General features: G+C 35.8%; 1 protein-coding gene across 7 annotated transcripts in view; it reads left to right on the top strand.

Annotated features, from left to right (window-relative positions):
- Positions 1 to 22465, top strand: part of garnl3 (GTPase activating Rap/RanGAP domain like 3) — a 65887-nt gene extending 43422 nt beyond the window's left edge. For 4 of the 7 annotated variants that reach the window (XM_051895241.1, XM_051895245.1, XM_051895243.1 and 1 more), the window contains 20 exons: positions 2431 to 2539; positions 2723 to 2768; positions 3673 to 3779; positions 4246 to 4361; positions 5174 to 5296; positions 5395 to 5469; positions 5554 to 5668; positions 6867 to 6893; positions 7089 to 7193; positions 7896 to 8012; positions 8261 to 8436; positions 8627 to 8785; positions 9809 to 9875; positions 9951 to 10058; positions 10185 to 10303; positions 12703 to 12838; positions 13453 to 13512; positions 18233 to 18451; positions 18968 to 19085; positions 20263 to 22465. In XM_051895241.1, the coding sequence (XP_051751201.1) occupies positions 2431 to 2539; positions 2723 to 2768; positions 3673 to 3779; positions 4246 to 4361; positions 5174 to 5296; positions 5395 to 5469; positions 5554 to 5668; positions 6867 to 6893; positions 7089 to 7193; positions 7896 to 8012; positions 8261 to 8436; positions 8627 to 8785; positions 9809 to 9875; positions 9951 to 10058; positions 10185 to 10303; positions 12703 to 12838; positions 13453 to 13512; positions 18233 to 18451; positions 18968 to 19085; positions 20263 to 20413 (2253 nt within the window). In that variant the 3' untranslated portion in view covers positions 20414 to 22465. The remainder of the gene's footprint in view (positions 1 to 2430; positions 2540 to 2722; positions 2769 to 3672; positions 3780 to 4245; positions 4362 to 5173; positions 5297 to 5394; positions 5470 to 5553; positions 5669 to 6866; positions 6894 to 7088; positions 7194 to 7895; positions 8013 to 8260; positions 8437 to 8626; positions 8786 to 9808; positions 9876 to 9950; positions 10059 to 10184; positions 10304 to 12702; positions 12839 to 13452; positions 13513 to 18232; positions 18452 to 18967; positions 19086 to 20262) is intronic. The other 3 variants (XM_051895242.1, XM_051895247.1, XM_051895244.1) reach the window with 3 other exon arrangements.
- Positions 22466 to 23624: the final 1159 nt, after the last annotated feature.

The following is a 23624-nucleotide window of genomic DNA, read 5'->3' as shown; positions in this document are numbered from 1 at the left end:
CACGATCCCAGCCGAGGAATGAGGGTCTTATTTAGCGAAACGATCTTTCATTTTCTAAAAAAAATAAAAAATGATGTAATTTTTAACCACAAATGCTCCTATTGCACTGCTCTGCGATGCTCCACGCATTACGTAATAGCGTTGGAAAGGTAGGCGGAAGTACCGAGCAAGTGTTTACAAAGCAGTTGTGCAAAGACTAATAAAGCGTTTCAGGCATTTGACGCGTGAATCGTGCAAGTTGAAAAATCTGAACTTTGGCGAAAATTCGCGCCGCGTTAACCAATCAGGAGCTTGCTCTACTAGTGACGTGATTGCGACGTAGCGAGAGGAGGCAGAAATCCGAAACAACAATGGAGGACAAAATCATTGTCGCTGTATATGGATACCCGGAGCTGCACGATACATCTTCATACTTTTATAGAAACAGGAATAAAAAGGATCTTGCTTGGAAGAAAGTGAGTGAGGAGGTCGGACAATCTGGTAAGTTGTAAAAAACGCTCTTTACTCAATTTGAGCTATATATATATATATATATATATATATATATATACATATTGAGACTACAAGCTAGCTAAAGCCGGCAAATTGAGCTTATTCGCCGTATTTTACAACTACTTTCCCGCTGACGAGTTGATGTGTTTATTCAGAGGAAGTGTGCAGAAACGAGACTGGAGCCGCCTGGCAGAAGCCCCTTTCATGACGCGAATTTGCGTCTGTTGTGAAGTGAATTTCACGCGCGAATGAAGCGAGTAAACTCAAAATGTTCAAGCGTCCAACTACACGTGAATAGCGCAATTTATTCGTGCAAGTCGCGTCTGGTGTGAACGCCCCATAAGTCAAACAGCCTTTACAAAAAAAGGTAAAACAACGATGTCAGATGATTCTGAAGTTGGAGGAGAAAATAAGATGAAGTTTATCGCCCTACCGCGGTACTTCCACGTGACCTTTCCAACATGATAACGTAACGCGTGGCGCATTGCAGAGCTAGTGTGAGACGAGCATTTGTGGTTAAAAAGTATAAAATTTTTATTTATTTTTTTAGAAAATGACCGATCGTTTCACTAGATAAGACCCTTATTCCTCGTCTGGGATTGTGTAGAACCCTTTGAAGCTGCACTGAAACTGTAATTTGGACCTTCAACCCGTTGGTAACTGATTACAAGTCCACTACATGGAAAAAAATCCTGGAATGTTTTCCTCAAAAACCTTAATTTTTTGAAGAAAGAAAGATATAAACATCTTGGATGACATGGGGGTGAGTAAATTATCAGGAAATTTGAATTCTGAAGTGAACTAATCCTTTAAAGAATCATAGCTAATTTTCCATCAAGGACAGTTCATAGGGACTGTATGAAAGACATGTTCACAATGAACTGTTGTATAGAGAAGTTGTTTCTTTCATGAGTTCTTGTGCCCATATAATCTTAACGTAAGTGGTAAACAGATTTTGCTTGCTGTCTGCTATAGAGGGGCTCAGAGAGGATATTCTCGAGCTCTGATTGCCCCCCATTACATAGGCAAAAATATACAAAAAGGAGGAGAAGGGGAGGAGGAGGGATGCCGAAAGAACTAACAATGGGAAGTGGTAAGAGGCTGATTTTTTTTACCTTGGTATTAATTAGAAGATTAGATAGGCGTACTCCTCCCGAAATTACATTAATAACTTCTCTTACAAATTTTCCTATTAACAACATATGCGTTGAGGGTGAGCGAATGAAGACCAAATTTTAATTTTTGGGTGAACCATAAGAAAGCTTAACTCTGCTTGATCCTGTCAAATGGCTGGAAACATGAAGGAATCAGTCATGAATGCCTATTGGTATTGTTCAGGTGTTATGTGTGTCACTGGAAGGATGTTCTGTGTGACGGCGAGGGGAAGTGGCAGAGAATCATAATTAAGCTCTCAGTTGAAATGAATCCATCACTGAAATAAGTAAATACTCATTCCTGTCACAGCTCGCGGTCAAGCACATGCATCTGTGTCTGGATGCGTGTTTTTGTGTGTGAGAGAGAGAGAGAGAAAATGAGAGAGATACCAGTGGAGAGGGGAAGGTGAAAAGCAGCCATATAATAATTGAGCTTTAAGGGGATGTTTTGTGTGTGTGTGTGTATGTGTGTGTGTGCTCTTGAGACAAAAGATAAAAGCTCCTTTTCAAGCGTAATGGTCCAGACTCATTAACAAGCTCAATTATGCTTCCTGGCTAACGGGTGTGAGGTGTCAGAGGGCATTATGAATGTCTAAACATGCACACAGACCAAACTCACCAACAAACACACACATAGGCATGTACTCTTTTCAAAATGAAATATTTTTTCATTTAATACTGGAGAGAAAAAAGTTGGTGTATTAGTTTTAGGTAACAAAAGCAGCTTTTTGGAATGTGCTTCAGGCATGTATGATTATAGCTTCAATTATTTCGCTCTGTGCAGGTAGAGAGGAAGAGACACATTGGGAACGACATCGTGACCATCGTGTTTCAGGAGGGAGATGACGCCTCTCCGTCCTTTAAGCCCTCTATGATTCGCTCCCATTTCACACGTATCCTTCATCCTCAAACTGAGTGGAACTGCTAAAATGAGTCACTCAGTGTCAGTGATTAGGATATTTATGGGTGGCATGTTTTTACAGAAAAAAAGTCTAAATTAATTTAGATGTTTGTGTACATTAGTAGTTTTGCATGTGGAGCTATTATATGGATGATTTCCTTTACGTATCCAACAGATATTTTTGCCTTAGTTCGATATAATAGCCAGAATGATAGTTACAGGTATGTGTGTGTTTGGACGTTTTACTTTTGTACATAGCATATATGTAGAAATATGTGTTATTTAATATTATATTTATTACATTTTATTTTAATATAAATATTATATTTTATATACACTACCATTCAAAAATCTGAGGTCAGCAAGATTTTTTATAAATGAAATTAATACTTTTATTCAGCAAGTATGAAGTGACAGTAGAGACTTTTGGTAACACTTTATTTTAGGGTCTTTTAGCTTATTAGCATGCATATTAATAGAATATTGACTGTTTATTAGTACTTATTGAGCACATATTAATGCCTTATTCTGCATGACCTTATTCTACATTCTTAATCCTACCCAATACCTAAACTTAACAACTAACTTACTAACTATTAATAAGCAGCAAATTAGGAGTTTATTGAGGAAAAATTCCTAGTTAATAGTTTATATGTGTTACCTATATTAAAGTGTTACCAGACTTTTACATTATTACAAAATTTTCAATTTCAAATAAATGCTGTTCTTTAGAATTTTTATTCATCAAAGAATCCTGAAAAAATATGGTTTTCCAAAAAAAAAAAATATTAGCAGCACAACTGTTTTCAATATTTATAATAATAATAAATGTTTCTTGAGCACCAAATCAGCAAATTAGAATGATTTGTGAAGGATCATGTGACACTGAAGACTGGAGTAATGATGCTGAAAATTCAGCTTTGCCGTCACATGAATACATTACATTTTGAAATATATTGAAATAAAAAGTTATTTTAAATTGTAATAATATTTTATACATTTCTTAGTGTTTTTACTGTATTTAAGTTCATTATTTTTCAAAAACATTTTAAAAATCTTTCTGACCCCAAACCTTTAAACGGTAGTGTATATTATTTGTATCTTAATGATTATATTATGTTGCAGGTTGAAGATTTTCTCAGAGGAAAGTGTGCCGCTGTTTGGCCCACCCCTCCCTTCCCCTCCAGTGTTCACAGACCACCAGGAGTTCAGGGACTTTCTACTAGTTAAATGTCAGTAAACTCACCAGTACATAGAGTCGTTTTACAGACAGCATGAAATCAGTTGTTTTCATAATCTTTCACCAACATGTAACAACTTGCCTCTGAAATAACACTTTTCTGCTGATGTAACCAAAGAAGACAAGCAATATCAAAGCCTATTAATATTGATTGAAAGCATGAAATCCCATCCTACTAAACATGTTTCCGACTGAATATCCTGTTTGAGTCAAAAATAGATTGTATTAGAGAATTTAAATTAATTCCAAATGCCATTTCATGGCATTTCAGTACACAGACCTCCTGTTAGAATACACACCTGTGTTTCTCTGTTGCCAGCTTTAATTATTTGTTTTGGCTCATGGACTCCGTAAAGCAGATGCTTTTATTAAACAGACCTTGTAAAATGTGTCATGCGGTTTCCTAAGGGTGATTCCGTTACATAATACTGTTACCTTTATCCTTCTGTCTTCTGTAGTAATAAATGGAGAAAAAGCCACTCTTGAGACCCCCACTTTTGCTCAAAAACGTCAGCGTACTCTGGACATGCTGATCAGATCCCTGTACCAGGATCTCATGCCTGACATGCACAAGGTATGGACACATAATCTAGTACAGTGTTCTCAACCAAGGGGTCAAGGGCCCGTTAGGGGGCCCCAGACCTGAAAAAGTCATGTAAAATAATAAATAATATTATAACATCATGAGCATTCTTATAATGAATATACATTTTTCTAGTTATGCAAAGTTCTAAAATATTTTATCAACCTAAAAGCGTGAGTAAAATATATTCAAAAATCCTTATCCAGAAAATCACAAACAAATGGAAAAGTCATGGGGCTTTTGAATATTTTTGTGGACAATGAGGGACCTTGGAGTCAAAATGGTTGAGAACCACTGATCAAGCACAATACTTTTCTGTATTTCACTATTATCTCACTTTCTTTTCCTGCCATATATGTTTCTTCTCACAATTCTCTTCTGTTCGTAAATACCACTCTTTCAAACCACTTAGCTGTCAAATGAACTTTCATTCTGTTGCAGCACCCTGTCAGCTGGTCCTAGAGCTGGATACTGTCTTTCTATTGTTGTCTATACCTGTTTCTATTCTCAATTATAGGGTTAGGAATCAGGAACCGGTTCCATTTTTAAAAAGATGTTTCGTTTTTATATTTAATGAGAAGAAAAGACTTGCTGCAAAACAATATCAAGACAATAAAATCTTCTTGTGTTGGAAGTACAATTTGAACCATCATTATTTCCTTATGATTCCCAACCCAATTTACAGTATTACGGCTTATAAGGTATAGTGGTAAAAGAATTTGTTAGTCTCTGCTTTGCTCTGTCTTTCTGGCTGTTTCTGGGTCAGTCTCTCAGACCCATGTTCATCTCTACTGCTCCTGTAGGTTCCCTTCTCTCCGCAGAACATGCTAAACCGACGCTCATTCAGCGATGTACTGCCAGAGTCGCCCAAATCGGCCCGTAAAAAAGAGGAGGCACGCCAGGCTGAGTTTGTTCGGGTGGGACAGGTATGGTGTATACATCTATGCACATATGACATAGGTATGAAAGAGAATGTTACAATATGAGAAATGTTATAAATAAATAATAATAATATTGTGTCCAGGCCTTGAAGCTGAAGACTATAGTTCGAGGGGATGCGCCCACCAGTCTAGTCACTACTGGTCTTTGCAGGAAAGAGGTGAGGGGCAAGAGGAAAAAGCGAGGGCTGCTGTAATTTTGCTTACGGTTCATCTCTTACAGTATGTTCCTATGTTTTCTGCAGCCATGGGAGTCACAGTCATTCTGCAGCAGCTTCCCTTATGATATAGTCTGTGGAGATTCATGGGGACAGTCATTACTGGTCGCCACAGATTCAGCAGGGGTCATGCTGCTGGAGGGTAAGAATGCTTTTTCATGTGAAAGAACACAGCTGGAAAGAGTAGCAGTTTTCTTAAAAATGACATGTAAAGACAGACTGGCTGTTTTACACCAGCTTCTTCATGGATAGATCTACGTGGATCATATCAGTGGACAGCAAAAATTAAAATTCTGGAAAAAAAATCTTTTTTTTTCTTCCTTTGAACACAAAAAGAAATGTTGATGCTGTTCATTTCAGTGATGCCAAATGTCATTGGTCGCAAGATGCAATACATTTAAATGTGAATATTCAAATTGCACAAATCAGATTTCAGGGCTATTGTAAAGGGGAGCATTTTCAGTAAATAATAATCAGAATTTCCATATGTTCCTTATATAGAGCTATCACATGGCTTCAGAAGACTGAAAGACAATAAAATACATCACACAAGTCATATGGACTAGTGTTCAATGGTATATTAAGATACTTAAGGTGCTTTTTAGTCATTTTTGGAGCCCCTGGTCATCATGTACTTTCAATGAAAATAAATATGAAATGAATATGCTCAACACATATTCTTTTGTGGTCTATGTTGGAGGGTGAAAACATTTTGACAGAATTTTCATTTTCAGGTGAACCTTTTCTTTGAATAAAAGTATGTATATTTTTGGGTCAATTATAGTGGGGGGCTACCATAATGAAATGTACACAACTATTTAAAAGGGGGTCGGTAATTTTTTTTTTTTTTTTTGTTACATTTATTTGATCAAAAATACGGAAAAACCAATAATATTGTGAAATTATATTAACATTTAAAATACATTTTAAAATATATTAAAATTAAAAAAGTTAATTTATTCCTGTGATAGCAAAGCTGAATTTTCAGCAGCATTGCTCAAGTCTTTAGTGTCACATGATCCTTCAGAAATCATTGGAATATGCTGATTTGGTGCTCAAGAAACATTTATTATTGTTAATGTTGAAAACAGTTTTTTTCAGGATACTTTGATAAATAGAACATTTAATATATATATATATATTGTAGCATTATAAATGTTTTGATCGATTTAATGTGTTCTTACTCAATAAAAGTATTAATTTTGACAGCCGCTGAAAAAAAAAAAAAAAAAAAAATCTTATTGACCCCAACTTTTTGAACAGTAGTGTTTGTGTGATGCATATTTCGTGTTCTTTGAAACTAACTTGCTGAATCTGATCAAATCTGTCCTCCCTTTTAGCCTCAGATCCACTGTTCTCCAATGCAGGTATGTATAGCATGCCCACAACACTACAGTGGATATAAATGCTTATAAATATTACAAAGTATTTATACATGTACCCAGTACATTTTTGCAGTGACAGCTAACAAATTTGTCTGTTAATCAAAGCAAGTGAATGTCATTGGGGGATTGAGTTACCATGCACACCACAAATTAATCTTGCTTTGCGTGCTGGTCTAGATTCACCAACCCTGCCTCCAGTGCAGGTATTTGACAAGACCTTGACAGTCAAACAATTGCACGTGCTTGAACCTCAGGACCTCCTCATTGCAAGAGCAGATAAAGGTAAGATATGTGTTTGTTTTTATATGATAGTAATTATATAAGCATATTAATATGTCACAGTTCTTATGTGGGTAGAAGAAAGTGTGTGAAATGATCTGCCAAAAGATAAAGCGTGAGAAAGAAAGAAACCAAAGCAAAGCGTGAAGGAAACTCTTGGTCCTTTGCTGTAATAATGAGCATCTTTATCCAGCTGGGAATAGCACAAAATAGTATTCAAACACACATACACACACACACACACATATGGGCATTACCTTTGGTTTGTATTGTCGAGACATTATAAAGAGAACCAAGAGTAGAGATCCATGTAATTTAGTCTCTACCGCGATCTTCCATACTGATCATTAGTTCAAGACGGTGTACAGCATATTCTCACTCTTATTGGGAAGTACAGCTTCTGCAGAGGGGAAATAATGAATGCGTTATCAACTCCGTCACTAAGCAACTTTCATTCACTATGACAGGCATTTGAAATCGAAACATGTTGCATTAGCTGAGATGTCATTTAGTTTGATGAGACGCGTCTCTCATTTGTTGCCAGGCTATTATCATATATTCAGTCCTGAAAGCTTCATTTGCAGAATTCTCTAAACAGCTGAAGTAGTCACGCTCATTTGAATAACTGTACCAGGAATGTATAAGAGTGCTTGAAATTTGGTTTAATTTCAATTACTTTAATGACCAATTTCAATTCTGTTGCAGGTAAAGATGCTCGACTGTATGTTTACAGACTGAGCACACTCAAAAGAGGGATAGAGGAGCGGCAGCTTGTCCGCACCAAGTATGACAGTCGGGAGAACAAGCTTGAGAAAACCAAAGGTATGAAAAACTTATAAATACATAATTCCTTCTTAAATTTATTCTAAATGCTACTTGAGAGATATTCTAGGAGACTGTGTTCAATATGGCTGTGTGCGCAACAAAATGTGACAACAAATAGCATCACTACTACCAAATCTTGGACACTGTTTTTTGTGGCCTGAAGCTAATAAAATGATTTCCAAGGTTGTCAAAATCAAGAATACACATTGCATACATTTGAGAGTAACAGAATTGTGTTTCCCCAGGCTGCCATCTCTATTCCATAAACACACATCATGGGGTAGAGCTTAGAATCGTTGCGGCGATAAGAAATAAGCTTCTTCTGATCACCAGGAAACAGTCACGCCTCGATTGCCTCAGCTCTATCGCTACAGTCACAGGGACTACTGACTCACCTGTGGAAGAGTTCCAATACATACGGGTAGGGCACGGATTCATCTCACACACACACACACACACACACACACAAATGTCATGCATGGAAGTTTGTTTTCATCATAAGTTAACTGGATTTAACTGTCATTTGTTGCTTTTAGGAAAGATTCACTCACAGACATTTAGCTACTTTTAAGCTCTCAAACATTTCAGATGTTTGCTGTCACTTATCTTAGGAGATCTGTTTATGTGACTCCCCGGTGGTCATGGCTCTGGTTGACGGCCCAACAGGAGAGAATGACCACATGATCTGTGTGGCCTACAGACATCAGTTTGACTTGATCAATGAGAGCACAGGAGATGCCTACAGACTACACCATGTAGACGCCAACCGGGTGAGAATAGAAACATACTTTACTGTTCAAAAGATTGGGTTCATTTAGATTTTAGAAGAAATTAAAAGTTTTATTCAGCAAGAATGCATTAATCAAAAGTGACAGTAAAGATTTATAACGTTACAAATATATCTTTCTATTCATCAAAGAATCCCGAAAAAAGTCATTGTTTTATCATGGTTTCCACAAAAATATTAAGCAGCACAACTGTTTCCAACATTGATAAAATGTTTCTTGAGCACCAAATCAGCATATTAGAATGATTTCTAAAGGATCATGTGACACTGAAAACTGGAGTAATGGCTGCAGAAAATTCAGCTTTGTCATCACAGAAATAAATATCATTTCATAATATATATATAAAAATAGAAAACTTATTTTAAATTGCAATAATATTTCACAATATTACTGTTTTTATTGTACAAATAAATGTTGAGCCTAAGAAAGTTCTTTCAAAAACATTAAAAAAATCTTATCAACACCAAACTTTTGAACGGTAGTGTCAAAGACTTTATCTATAGAAAGACGGTGTACTCATATTATTATGAATGGGAGAAGGCGCAAGGGACAAATATGGCGGAATAAGTCCCGCCTTCTAAATAAGAGCCAATCACCGATTGGTAAAGTCATCGTGTCACTGCAGCTGCCGTTAGAAGCTCCTGTTCCTACAGAAACAGTCAGATGCGTGCTTCCTATGCACTTAGGACTGCGCATGCACATTAGCTCGATCCAGCCTGAAAAATGCCATTTTTTGTCATGATTCGAGTGTTTAGAAACAAAATTTATGACACAGTTGTTGTCAGATTTCATTGGTGATTTCAAATATGAAATCTAATCAAAAGCTTGGCAAAGCTTTGGAGAATTTGATGTTTCCCCATTCAAAGAGATAGGAGCTGCACTTGCATGCCCGAGAGGCATTTCAAAGATGGCCAGCCGAGTGAAATGACTTATCTTATAAGGACTTTGGTAGTCTACACATTCATATATAAACAGTATACAGTATAACTTTACTTTTTTTTCCAGGTGAACTTTGTTGCTGCCATAGATGTGTATGAAGATGGAGAGGCTGGACTTCTTCTTTGCTATAACAGTTAGTGTCTATTAAAATGTCAGTGACTGTATCTGTGTAGTCAGATGCTATAATGCTATACTTCTCTTCTAACAGATATTTGCGTATATAAGAAGGTGTGTCCGTTTAATGGAGCCACACCTATGATTCAGCCCAACTCTTCAGACTTCCATTTCAGCTGGAACCAAATGCCCAACGCTATTGGTCAGTACCTTTAGGACCTGCATTCTTTATTATTACTACTTTATCTTCATTTCAACACTCATTTTGCATTTGCTTTAGTGGAAATAATTGAGATATCTCCCTATTATTTCACTTCCTGTGTCACAGTGTGTGCGTTCCCATATATCCTCGCATTCACCACTGACTCCATAGAGATCCGGCTAGTTGTTAATGGCAACCTAGTATATACAGCTGTCGTTCCAGAATTGCAACTGACTGCGTCCAGAGTAAGTGTTCAAGCCATAAGGTTTTCATTTTAAATACATTATACAGCTGTATATATATCAACAGGTATACAGTACAACCCGAATTCCAGAAATGTTGGGACGTTTTTTAAAGTTGAATAAAATGAATACTAAAAGACTTTCAAATCACATGAGCCAACATTTTATTCACAATAGAACATAGATAACATAACAAATGTTTCAACTGAGAAATTTTACGCTTTTATCCACTAAATGAGCTCATTTCAAATTTGATGCCTGCTACAGGTCTCAAAAGTTGGCACGGGGGCAACAAATGGCTGAAAAAGCAAGAAATTTTGAAAAGATTCAGCTGGGAGAACATCTCGCAACTAATTAAGTTAATTGATATCAGGTCTGTAACATGATTAGCTATAAATGGGATGTCTTGGAGAGGCAGAGTCTCTCAGAAGTAAAGATGGGCAGAGCTGTGAAAGAGTGCGTAAAAAGATTGTGGAATACTTTAAAAACAATGTTCCTCAATGTCAAATTGCAAAGGCTTTGCAAATCTCATCATCTACAGTGCATAACATCATCAAAAGATTCAAAGAAACTGGAGAAATCTCTGTGCGTAAGGGACAAGGCCGAAGACCTTTATTGGACCCTCAGACGACACTGCATCACTCATCGGCATGATTGTGTCAATGACATTACTAAGTGGGCCAAGGAATACTTCCAGAAACCATTGCCGGTAAACACAATCCGCCGTGCCATCTGCAGATGCCAACTGAAGCTCTATCATGCAAAAGGGAAGCCATATATGAACATGGTCCGGAAGCGCTGTCGTGTCCTGTGGGCCAAGGCTCATTTAAAATGGAAAACGGACGCATGGACGCCGTGTCCTCCGGGCTAAAGAGGAGGGAGATCTTCCAGCGTGTTATCAGCGTTCAGTTCAAAAGCCAGCATCTCTGATGGTATTGGGGTGCATAAGTGCATACAGTATGGGCAGCTTGCATGTTTTGGAAGGCACTATGAATGCTGAAAGGTATATAATGGTTTTAGAGCAACATATGCTCCCCTCCAGACGACGTCTATTTCAGGGAAGGCCTTGTGTATTTCAGCAGGACAAAGCAAAACCACATACTGCAGCTGTTAAAACAGCATGGCTTCATCGTAGAAGAGTCCGGGTGCTGAATTGGCCTGCCTGCAGTCCAGATCTTTTACCTACAGAGAAAAATACATCAAAGACGACCATGAACTCTTCAGCAGCTGGAAACCTATATCAGACAAGAATGGGACCAAATTCCCACACCAAAACTCCAGAAACTCATAACCTCGATGCCCAGACGCCTTCAAACTGTTTTGAAAAGAAGAGGAGATGCTACACCATGGTAAACATGCCCCCGCCCAAACTATTTTGAGACCTGTAGCGGGCATCAAATTTGAAATGATCTCATTTTGTGCATAAAATTGTAAAATTGTGCAGTGTAAACATTTGTTATGTTATCTATGTTCTATTGTGAATACAATATTGGCTCATGTGATTTGAAAGTCTCTTAGTTTTCATTTTATTCAAATTTAAAAAATGTCCCAACATTTCTGGAATTCGGGTTGTATATACAGTGGGGTCTAAAAGTATATTTTATTTATTTGTTTAGTCTTAGATCATATTTAACATCTGGGATTTAAAATCTAATGTAGACCTGCAAATAAAATTAATAAAAACAATACTTAAGATGTACTGAAAAAATAATTAGCAGTGAAAAAAATGTGATGCTGAACAATTTGGACCCCACTGTATGTGATTTATGTATTTATTTGATATATGACGCTTGTCTTTTTACTACAGTGTATAACTCTACACTACTATACATTATACATTACTGTTTAAACATTTTGGGTCTGTAAGATTTTTGTAATGTTTTTGAAAAATGACCATGCTCACCAAGGCTGCATTTATTTGATCACAAATACAATGAAATATTTGTATTAATATTAATATTATATAATATTAATATTTAAAATAACTGTTTTCTATTTTCATATATTTTAAAATATAATTCATTCATGTGATGGCAAATATATTATCAATGTTGAGAACAGTTGTGCTGCTTGATATTCTTGTGGAAACTGTGATATTTTCAGAATTCTTTGATAGAGAGTTCAAAAGAACAGCATTTATTTAAAATAACATCTTTTGTAACAGTGTAAAAATTTTACCATCATTTACTATCATTTTAATTAATAAACCTTACTGAGCCCAAACTTTTGAACAGTAGTGTACACTCTAATATATATATAAAAAAAGAATGCAATGAAAAATTCTTAACAGAAAATATATTGATGACAGTGTCAATTCTTTTATATAATGCATTCCTGTCACTCACATTTCTCACTGTTCACAATTCACAATCTTGTTATTTCTTCCTCTCTTTTTTTGGCAGTCTGATATCTATTTCATCTCATCAGCACCTATAAACTCTGCCTCTAACTGTAGCTCCAGAGACACTAGTTCCCAGAGTTCTCCTCAGACTCCCACCGGCTATGAGATGCCTGTCTTCCCTTCACCGCTTGGCGATGGTACGCTTCTGCTCTTGAAGAAACACGTACACAATTTACCTTACGTTTCTTATAGGGTTAGTTCACCCAAAAATAAAAAATTCTGTCATTATTTACTCACCCTTATGTTGTTCCCAACCTGTATGAGTTTCTTCTGTTGAGCAACAAAGAAGATATTTTAAAGAATGTTGGTAACCAGACAGTTGACGGTAGCCATTGACTTCCATAGTAGGGGGAAAAAAAAATACTATGGAAGTCAATGGCTACTGTCACCTGTCTGGTTACATTCTTCAAAATATCTCCTTTGTAGTTCAACAGAAGAAAGAAACTTGTGCAGGTTTGGAACAACATAAGGGTGAACTAACTTTTTTGGGGGGTGAACTAACACTTTAAACTGAATTCCCATGCTACTGAACTTAGGTATTTGTGTTTAGGATTTGAGAGAGTGTGATACTGGGCAAATTCACCCATTGCCATTGTATATGATATGTTGCTTTTTCTGCTGTTATAGGGTAACGAGTTACGTACATGCGAGTCGTCTAACTGTCTTTGTGTATTGTCTTACGGTGTTTTTGTCTTTTATCCTCTGTGTGTGGGTTGGGTTGATATATTGCTCTTTTCCATCCCTGGTCCAGATTGTATTCGGATCCCCTACGGCACCAAGCTATCCCTCTACATGTCTAAAGACTCTGAAGGTACTGCAGGCACTTCCGTTGCCTACATTTCCCATGCTGCCTCACTAATGCACGTTACCATGGAGACTCACCATGTCTATTATTCAATTAACAGACGCATGCAGACGGTGTTGAGTGAAAATGTGTCCCTTCCTTCTTGCAGTCTCACAGAAAGAATAACAAAGACAGATAGAGAAATGGTGGCATGAGGAGTCTTTGGGGGGAAAACAGAACAGTGGAGAAAAACTGAAGTGAATGAGATGGAGAGATGACAGAGGAAATCAATAGACAGATACATAGAGACAGACAGAGACTTTAGGGAAATGGGACACATTTGCTGCAGCATGAGTTACAGATCGCTGTGTCACCATGGATACTTTTGTCAGAGCCCCTCTTCTCTTCATGCGCACACACAGTCTGGACGGCCCTCCAGAGCTTAGAGCTTCTGTCTACACACGCAGCATGAAGAGGGCCGTCAAGGGGCTGTGACAAAATCCACATCCTGGTGTTTTTAAACATCCAGCCAATTGTCTGTGGCTGCCATTTTTGCACCATGGGAAATAGACTGATAGCATAGCATTACTTATTTCAGCATAAGGTTCACATTGATACAACAACATTGTGTTGCAGCCTACACATTTTGGTAACACTTTACATTAAGGTTCAATTTGTTAACATTAGTTAATGGGTTAGTTCACCCAAAAATGAAAATAATGTCATTAATTACTCACCCTCATGTCGTTCTACATCCGTAAGACCTTCGTTCATCTTCGGAACACAAATTAAGATATTTTTGATGAAATCCAATGGCTCAGTGAGGCCTCCATTGCCAGCACTGTCACCGAACCTCTCAAGATCCAGAAAGGTGCTCAAAACATATTTAAAACAGTTCATGTGAGTACAGTGGTTCAACCAGTGGTCTTTCAAACAAAATAATGACTTTTCAACAATATCTAGTGATGGCCGATTTTAAAATACTGCTTCGAAGCTTTACGAATCTTTTGCTTCAAATCAGTTGTTCGGAACCAAAGTCAGCAGTTTGGCGGTTTGATATGCTATCCGAATTACTGATTCGAAACAAAAAATTTAAAAAGTATTCTCGTAGTTTATAATATTAAGGTAGAACCACTGTACTAACATGAACTGTACTAAATATGTTTTATACCTTTCTGGATCTTCAGAAGTTTGGTGATATTGCTGGCAATAGAGGCCTCACTGAGCCATCAGATTTCATCAGAAATATCTTAATTTGTGTTCCGAAGATTAATGAAGGTCTTACGGGTGTAGAACGACATGAGGGTGAGTAATTAATGACAGGATTTTCATTTTTGAGTGAACTAACCCTTTAATGCATTTGGTATCATAAAGTAAAAATGAAAATTACTTTACAGCATTTATTAATCTGTTAGTTTCTACATTTCATGCTGTATAAATTAATATTGATGTATTATGAACAAATATGAATTATCAATTAACAATACTATATTTATAAATTAACATTAATCTGGATTAATAAATGCTATTAAAAGTTACTCTTCATTGTTAGTTCATTGTAGCTAATGCATTAGCTAATTTTAGTGAATTTAATAAAGTGTTACCATTTCTTGTTGTATGTTTTTGTTTTCTATCAATTTGCATTCAACAAAATTGATATAATATTATAGTTGTGGTCAGTAAGATGCTTTAAATGTTTCTGAAAGTCTTTTGCTCAGCAAGGCTGCATTTACTTGAACAAAAATACAGTAAAAACAGTAATATTGTCCAATATTAGTACAATTTGAAATAAATGTTTTCTATTTATATATTTTAAAGTGGAACTTATTAAATCATTCTAATATGCTGATTTCATGCTCATGGAAGCATATGTTTATATATATATATATATATATATATATATATATATATACATATACACTATGTGTATATGTATACATACATATTATGTATCGTGCTGTCCCATGGAGCAAAGATGTCTGTGGAATACTTTCAGTGTATTCCAGACATACGCATGGATTTATAATGAAATAGTCCTGTGTTTGATTATGACTCTCTAATTATTCTTAATTAACTTAAAGGGGAAGCATCCTTCCTCGCCTGGAAATCTGTATCTGATGTCAGACACTGTCATGTCTCTAACCAGATCCTTGTTCTTTTATCTAACATGACCTCAGTTTTCAAGATTCTTATTTGTTGCTACTAAATATATGTGTGAATTATTATTTTCTCCAAATCACCATGTCTGTGACAAATATCCAAAGCATAGTTTAAAAAAAGGTTTAATTTTAAAATTGAATACTATTGAATAGTAATTGAATAGTATTTCCAGTGTCTGTCATATGCATAAACAATAACATAGCATGTACATTATTTCTTATTTTTCTTATTGAAGAATCACCCAGATAAATGTAGCAAGTGTTTTAGATATTTATTGTGTTGTTTCTTTATTATAAAGCATCTTCTGGCAGCATAGATATTTTTGTTGTTGTTTGTTTATTCTTTTTTCATTGAGACACCGGTGAAGGTAACACTTCATATTGATATATTAACCCCATTTTGTTGCAGTGGCCTAGCAGTTAGTGCCATTCCATCATTTCCTGCTCTCGCTCTACCAAAAGTTTCCCAAAACCAAGTGATTTTTACATGGAACTGTTCAAGTGGCTTCCCTTTTAAACACCTGCCTTTCCCATGTGGTTGCCCTAATTTCTGATGAACAGGACCACTCTTGATGTCAAGTCATTGTTTTACAAGACTGAGTCAAGACAAGTGTCAAGTCTTAAACTTGAGTCTCAAGTCTAGTGGATAAAAAAAGATGAGAATCAAGTGTTGTACATTTGTGGTGCTGTACATTTACCCTATAGATATCTACTGTAAAAGCATAATTGTAAACAAGCTTTTGTTTGTTTCCGTGCTAATCGACAGCGTTAAAACAAAAATCAATAATGTAACCAATCAGACTTTTCTGATAGCTGACAATGATATTTCCCAAAAATCGTATTCCTGTTCTGAATCATTAGGCTTTATTTTGTATATCGGGTTAAACTTACTGTTTTACTGCATCTGGCTCAGAATGTTTGAGACAGTAGACAAATTTAAACACATAAGATTAGGCTCAATGTACCCAAAAAGCAACAATGTCAGTCAGTGAATAAATAACTCACCCGGAGTCATCAGATCAAGTCTGAATTGAGTCACAAGTAATTGCAATGACGACTAAAAACAGACTCCAGTCTGACTCACGTCTAAGTCATGAGTCTGAAACCCACTTTGGAGAGAGGAAAAATACTCTAAATAACACTTTGTCCTAACCAGACGTGACGTGATAAGGTTCCTGATACAAGTAATTTGTCTGTAAACGCAGCGTGACAGTCAAAGCCAATCGGAACATAGCTGATGTTCAATTTATAGCAATGTGTGACATTTCACAAAAAGCAGGACTACACAACAGTACAATGCAAAAATAGACATGAAATAGTTCCGCAGCAATGTTGCAGTACATATGGGTCTTGTGTGTGTATGTGTATTCAAAAGTTTAGAGTCAGTAAGATTTTTTTTTTATGAAATTAATACTTTTTTTCAGCAAGGATGCATTAAATTGATCAAAAGTGAGTAAAGACATTTATAATCTTCTATTTCAAATCTTATTTCAAATAAGATTTCTATATTTTAAAACATTCTTTTGAACTTCTTATTCATCAAAGAATCCTGAAAAGCGGTTTTTCACAAAAAAATATTAAGCAGCTGTTTTCAACATAATAAAAAGTAATGTTTCTTGAGCACCAAATCATCATATAAGAATTATTTCTGAAGGATCATGTGACACTGAAGACTGGAGTAATGATGCTGAAAATTCAGCTTAAAAATTCAGCTAAAAATGATCTTACTGACCCCAAACATTTCAACGGTACACTCTAAAAAATGCTGGGTTAAAAACAACCCAAGTTGGGTTGAAAATGGACAAACCCAGCGGATGGGTTAAATGTTTGCCCAACCTGCTGGGTAGTTTTATTTAAATCAGCTATTGCTTAAAAATTACTGTATGACTTGCTTAAAATGAACCCCAAGTATGTTGGAAATTAAATTTAAATAATATGTTTAATGTATGTTTAATGTTAATGTTTATATGTAATAAATGTTCACCTTTTGATTATTACTGTTGCCTCTAGTAATTATGTGTATGATTGTTTGGTTCATTTTAAGCCAGCAATATAGTAATTTTTAAACAATAGTTGGGTTAAATAAAACTACCGAGCACGTTGGACAAGCATTTAACCCACCCGCTGGGTTAAAACAACCCAATGGCTGGGTTTGTCCATTTTCAGCCCAACTTGGGTTGTTTTTAACCCAGCATTTTTTAGAGTGTAGTGTGTGTTTACTAATAGACTGCTGTGTCTGAGTTGTATTAAACTGTGTTTTTAGTTATCCCAGAAATGCATATTTAAAATAGGCTTACCTATGGGTAGATGAAACAGTTGTTTTCATTTGAGCTAATTATGCTAATTACAGTAGTGTGGATCCAGCAGTGACTCTGACTGTATTTATATATATGTGTGTCTTTAAACACAAGGCAATGTGTGCACGTTATGTTTTGTGCTGAGTAGATATTAATGTGCCTAACAGCTGCTCTGCTCCTAGCCCGACCACTAACGCTGTTGCAGTAACACCATTTATTCTAATGTCTCATTCTTTAGCCTTCTCTCTCTTCTTTTCTGCCCCTTTCCAACCATTCCTTTCTTTCTTCAAGGTGAAGCTCCCTCAAAACACATCTATAAGATCCCATTGAGTAACCTAGTTGGACGGAGCATAGAGAGGCCCCTCAAGTCTCCATTGGTCAATAAAGTGCTAACGGCACCTGCCCCAAGTGTGATCGGCCCCGCTCCCATGATCGCAAGCACAACCTCCCTCTCGCTGTCTCGCATGGAGATCAAAGAGATCGCCAGCCGCACACGGAAAGAACTGCTGGGTGAGTGTCTCTCTATTTGTGAGCTCTTGAACTGAAAGCTATCATTATGTATGTGTGGCGCAGTGGGAGGCTGGCATGAAATGTACCGAATGAAATCTGCCACAGGATAAGTGCTGCTTTGAACGTCTTTTTAGGGTTGGACAATAAAGCTCCAAGTGGTGCAGCTCAGTACCATTTATTATTAACATTTTAATTGCGTGTGATAAAAAACCGCAATGATACTTATAATTGATCTGTTGTAATGCTTGTTCTGCAGTCAAATTGAGATGAGACAGACATTTTTCATTATGAAGTGTTGGAGTGAGACATCCTGATCACACATTAGATAAGCTGCTAGATCTAGTAGACTGCCACACTTCACACCCCACACACACACACACACACAAGAATGGCTAAGTGGACTATAGGAAGCGCTACTGCACCTCTTGCAGGTGCATCTTAAAAATTCTGCTTAAAACACAGTAGCATATGAATTCTTGTGTCTGAGTTTGTCTATAATCTCTGTACCTGTTGTAGGTTTAACTGAGGAACCCAGCAGTAAAGCAGACGGTAACTCAGTGAAACAGAGAAGAATGAGCAAGAAGAACAAGGAGGAAGAGCAGAGGAGAACAGCAGAGATTAGCACCGCTGAACAGTAAGTGTATGTGTATGTTCGGTGGGTGGTAGGGCTGGGCGAAAAAAAAAGTCAGAATTGCGAGATAAAAAGTTGCAATTACCTTTTTTTTTTTTTTTTTTTTTATAGTCGCAATTGGGATTATAGTTTTTGAGTTTTTTTCTTAGAATTGTGAGTTTGTATCTCAGAATTGTGAGTTATAAAGTAAAAATTGTGAGATATATCTCGCAATTCTGAGAAAAAAAGTATTGAGATATAAAACTCGAAATTGAGATATAAACTTGCAATTGCAAGAAAAAAAGTCAGAATTGTGAGTTTATATCTCGCAATTCTGACTTTATTTCTCGCAATTCTGAGAAAAGAAGTCAGAATTTGAGATAAAGTCGCAATTACCTTTTTTATTTTATTATTTAGTGGTGGAAACAAGCTTCCATAATTTACTAACACAAAGTTTGGGGTCAGTAAGATTTTTTAATGTTTAAATTTCAATTTCAATTCACATTTATTCGAATAGCGCTTTTCATAATACATATCGTTTCAAAGCACCTTTGCAGAAAATGTTACAAGTTATCTGTTAATCAGAGGTGACAGTGTCAAAGTAATGTTCATATGGCAAAAAATGTACAGTTCTGAGACAGATCATGCAGTTAGTTAAGAAGCCTGCAGTTATTTTATTTAAACTATAGTAAAAACAGTAATATTATTACATTTTAAAATATCTCTTTTCTATTGTAATATATTTTAAATGTAATTTATTCTTGTGATGGCAAAGCTGAATTTTTCAGCAGCCATTACTCCAGTCTTCAGTGTCACATGATCCTTCAGAAAACATGCTGATTTCTCAAGAAACATTTTTTTATTATTTCTTAAAAAGTTGTGCTGCCTTTATATTTTTGTGAAAACTGTGATGCATTTTTTCCAGGATTCTTTGATAATTAGAAAGTTAAAAAAAATAAATAATTGAAATAGAAATCTTTTGTAATATTATAAATATATTTACGGTCACTTTTGATCAATTTAATGCATCAAAGTATTAATTTGTTTCACACACAAACATTTTTTTTTACTAATCCTAACCTTTTGAACAGTAGTAGATATTGCATAGGCTATCATTTTTAGCTATATGCAGCTTTTTTTTCTGCATGTTAGATGCAAGTATACCAGTGATGTGTACTAACTATGAGATATCTTCAACCAGAGTGGGAATGGAGTCTGTAGAGGGAGAAACTGACATCCAGAGGCTTTGCTCATCTGGCTCTGAGGTGGAGCCACGAGATGATAGCCCACCCACGGCCAGCCCTTTTACCTTATCCACATCTTTCGAGGAGGATATTTTGGACCTTAAGTGATGACAATCACAGTCTGTGGATCTAAAATGCACCTCTCACCTTACACATCCTCTTACCTTTTACTTTATATCATTCTTTTTATCATGTTACATTGAATTTTGTGTTTTCCTCAGTCTGCCCACTCATTTCTATGTGCAAATGAATCCCCAGAGCTTTAAACTTGAAGGAGTTTACAGTAAGGTGATGTCAAAATTCACTCCTAGTGGATGTGTGCATGTGTGTGTGTGTGTGTGTGTGTGTGTGTGTGTGTGTGTGTGTGTGTGTGTGTGTGTGAATGATCCTGTGTTTACTCTATAAGAAAGATAGGAATAAAACTAGAAAATCTGATTATCGGCGATCATTTCAGAATATCACTGAAAGAAAAACTGACCAAAAATGTTGAAAACACCCAAGAATCTGAGTTAGTCAGTGTTTGATTTAGTGTCTATGATTGACGAGACATATTCTCCATCAGCTTTGGGACAAATTTGTAGCTTTGTAGCAAACCTGAAGCCATATGAACAGAAATAGAATATTTAAATAATTTTGGCATGAAAGGTTTGAGCCAAAATCTAAGGTCAAGACAAAATAATATCACTTTTCACTCTAAGACCTGAATGTAAGATTGACGCTCCTAAAAACAATGACACATATTTTTTAACTCCTTATTTTGTGTTTTTAAATGTTTTCTATGTTTGTGATTTGTACATTGTGTGATTATTTCAAAGTTGTAAAAAACTCTATATGCATCTCGGACCAGATGCACATGAACATACAAATGTAAACATACATATATATATATATATATATATATATATAGTATATATAGTATATATACCTTTCTAGTTCTGTTGTATTATGGAGAAATAAAACTCACTTCTTCTGTATATCAATGTTATGATCTGACCTGCCTTCACCCTTACCATGCTTTTAAACCCTGACATGCAAACCCTTGGCAGAAACGGCAGGAGTCTCCCACAAGTGCCATTTTCTACTGCACCCGTCAACCACTAGCGCCCTCTATCAGACTGACCATGAATTGCATATGTCATGAGGCAGAAACAAACAAAAAATCATTAAAGAACACAATTTGGTGACTACAGCTGGTAAATTTACAGCGGTTTATTATGCTAACAATATAAGCTTCGATCCATGAACATCCGCATTTACAGGTACACAGTCAAAAGGGCTCTGGATCACCTGCATGCCTCCCTTCAATCCTACTACAAAATAAAAGGGATTTGATGTATTAATGTTTTAGAATTAGGATGTATTATCTTTATATTTCTCATAGATTTGGTAAAAATTGAAAAAAAAAAAAAACCTCTAGGAATTCAAGCCAGGGTCAACAAAACGAGAAAACAATACAAAAATCTGAAACATTATTTTGTGCTGTCTAATAAGAGAACAAGAATATTGATTCTGCTGTTTACAGTTCAAACTCAGAATGTCATCAAAGTGACACCAGAACACAAGAGCCTCAGGAACAGCATAAGAAGAGGAGTAAGTATTAAAGTATTAAATTGCTTAGCTGAATGCATGCCCCTCACCCCCTCCACCACTCTCAACCTTTCTTCATCTGAATGTGAACCACTCAACACTAGTAGCAGTCTGGACTAAAAAGGGAAAACTTTGGAATATTTTTGTAAATGAAAAGTTTTACATATTATTTATTTGCTATATTAGTTGTTCTTCGAGGGGAATGGGTGAGCCAGAGACTTAAGGAATATATTTTTGTTCTTTTTCTTTTTGGCATATTGTCTGTTGTCTCCCTCTGTTCACTCTCCTAACTGTTTTTGCAGTGGTTTTGAATCTATATCAATATTAACTGTTTAGACTGTTGCAGAAACTCTGTGATATCGGAAATTATACAAAAATGAATAAAAAAACACCAAGTGTCTTAAAATATTGTATTGCCATTGTTTTTAATGCCAAGTACTACTTGTAAATGTTTGTGTTTCAAATGTGGCCTCAAAAATATTATTATTATAGCATTTATTTGAAAAAGTGCTGTAGCCCACTGCTGTAGTTAATATTGTTCATTGATATGAAATAAATATTTATGAAATTTGACCATGCAGTTTGTGTTTTAACGAGTGTAAGCAGACTACAGACATGCTTTAGATCATATATTGACATATATCTTATGAACTAGCATATTTGTTTTGTGGTTTCCCAATATTGAACTGTTTGCTTTTCCACTGAAACAAAGATACACCTGCCACTAATATGATACTTAGTAGTGCTATCTAGGTAGGCAGCTGCAGCTCAATGGGTTTTCAAGACGGTCTGCAGAGACTGAGTTCTTAATCCCAATTTAGGATAACCTGTAGTAATTTAAATAAGTGGTTGTACTACCTTATTTTGCTGTGGAAAGAAATTGCTGGTATTATCACAGTTCCTTGTGTTTTTGATCTCCAGAAAAGCTGTCAACATTAAAGGACAGTTATGTTTTACACTGACCTATAGGTGGTAGTGTTGTTGAATCAAACTGTTCAGCCCACATGGGCCACGCAAAGCAAAACCACATACAAGCAAAATTTTCATGAAGTCTTTTTTATAAAATAATAGACCTAAATGAATAATTATTATACACATCAATGACGTCATAATGTGCATCAAATTACATCATTAAATATGTAAATATAATGCAAATTGACCGCTTTATTAAGAATTGGTTTGACAAAAGTGCAGTTTTTGTTTTAAATTTGTTCAAAAAGGTTGGTAACTTTTATTCTTATACTGAATGCATCTCAATTTTTGGAGTGGATACCTCACCTAGAGTTGGTGGGTTATTAACTGTATTTCACCTAAACTGTTTGGTTAGGTCATATTGTAGTTACTGAGTATCAAATTGTGAAATGCCCAAATCATCCATTGGAGGATTGGAGCTTCTAATGTTAAATGTAACTATTTTTGGATTAGACGAATCCTTATTAGGAAGATCAGCTGTCATCCCAAAGCATTTTTAAGTTGAAATTAAATTATCATTTTCTTTCTATTAAGCTATCCTAACAAGTTGAAAGAACTTCATTATAAAATTATAATTAGCCTACTAGCTGTAACTTTTCTTTCTAAATTTAAGTTGGACATCTCTTCACAATGCATATTCTGTAACTATAACCTTGAAACAATATTGCACAAGAAAGCTGCTCAAACTGTTCTATTGATGAAAATAATTATGGTTTCATTATGGGTTATCCCCTGAAAATCTTTTTTTTTTTTTTCTTCT

The sequence above is a fragment of the Ctenopharyngodon idella genome, chromosome 5 (genome assembly GCF_019924925.1).
Source record: "Ctenopharyngodon idella isolate HZGC_01 chromosome 5, HZGC01, whole genome shotgun sequence".
Classification (NCBI taxonomy): Eukaryota; Metazoa; Chordata; class Actinopteri; order Cypriniformes; family Xenocyprididae; genus Ctenopharyngodon; species Ctenopharyngodon idella.
This window is presented reverse-complemented; position numbering and strand designations above follow the sequence as displayed.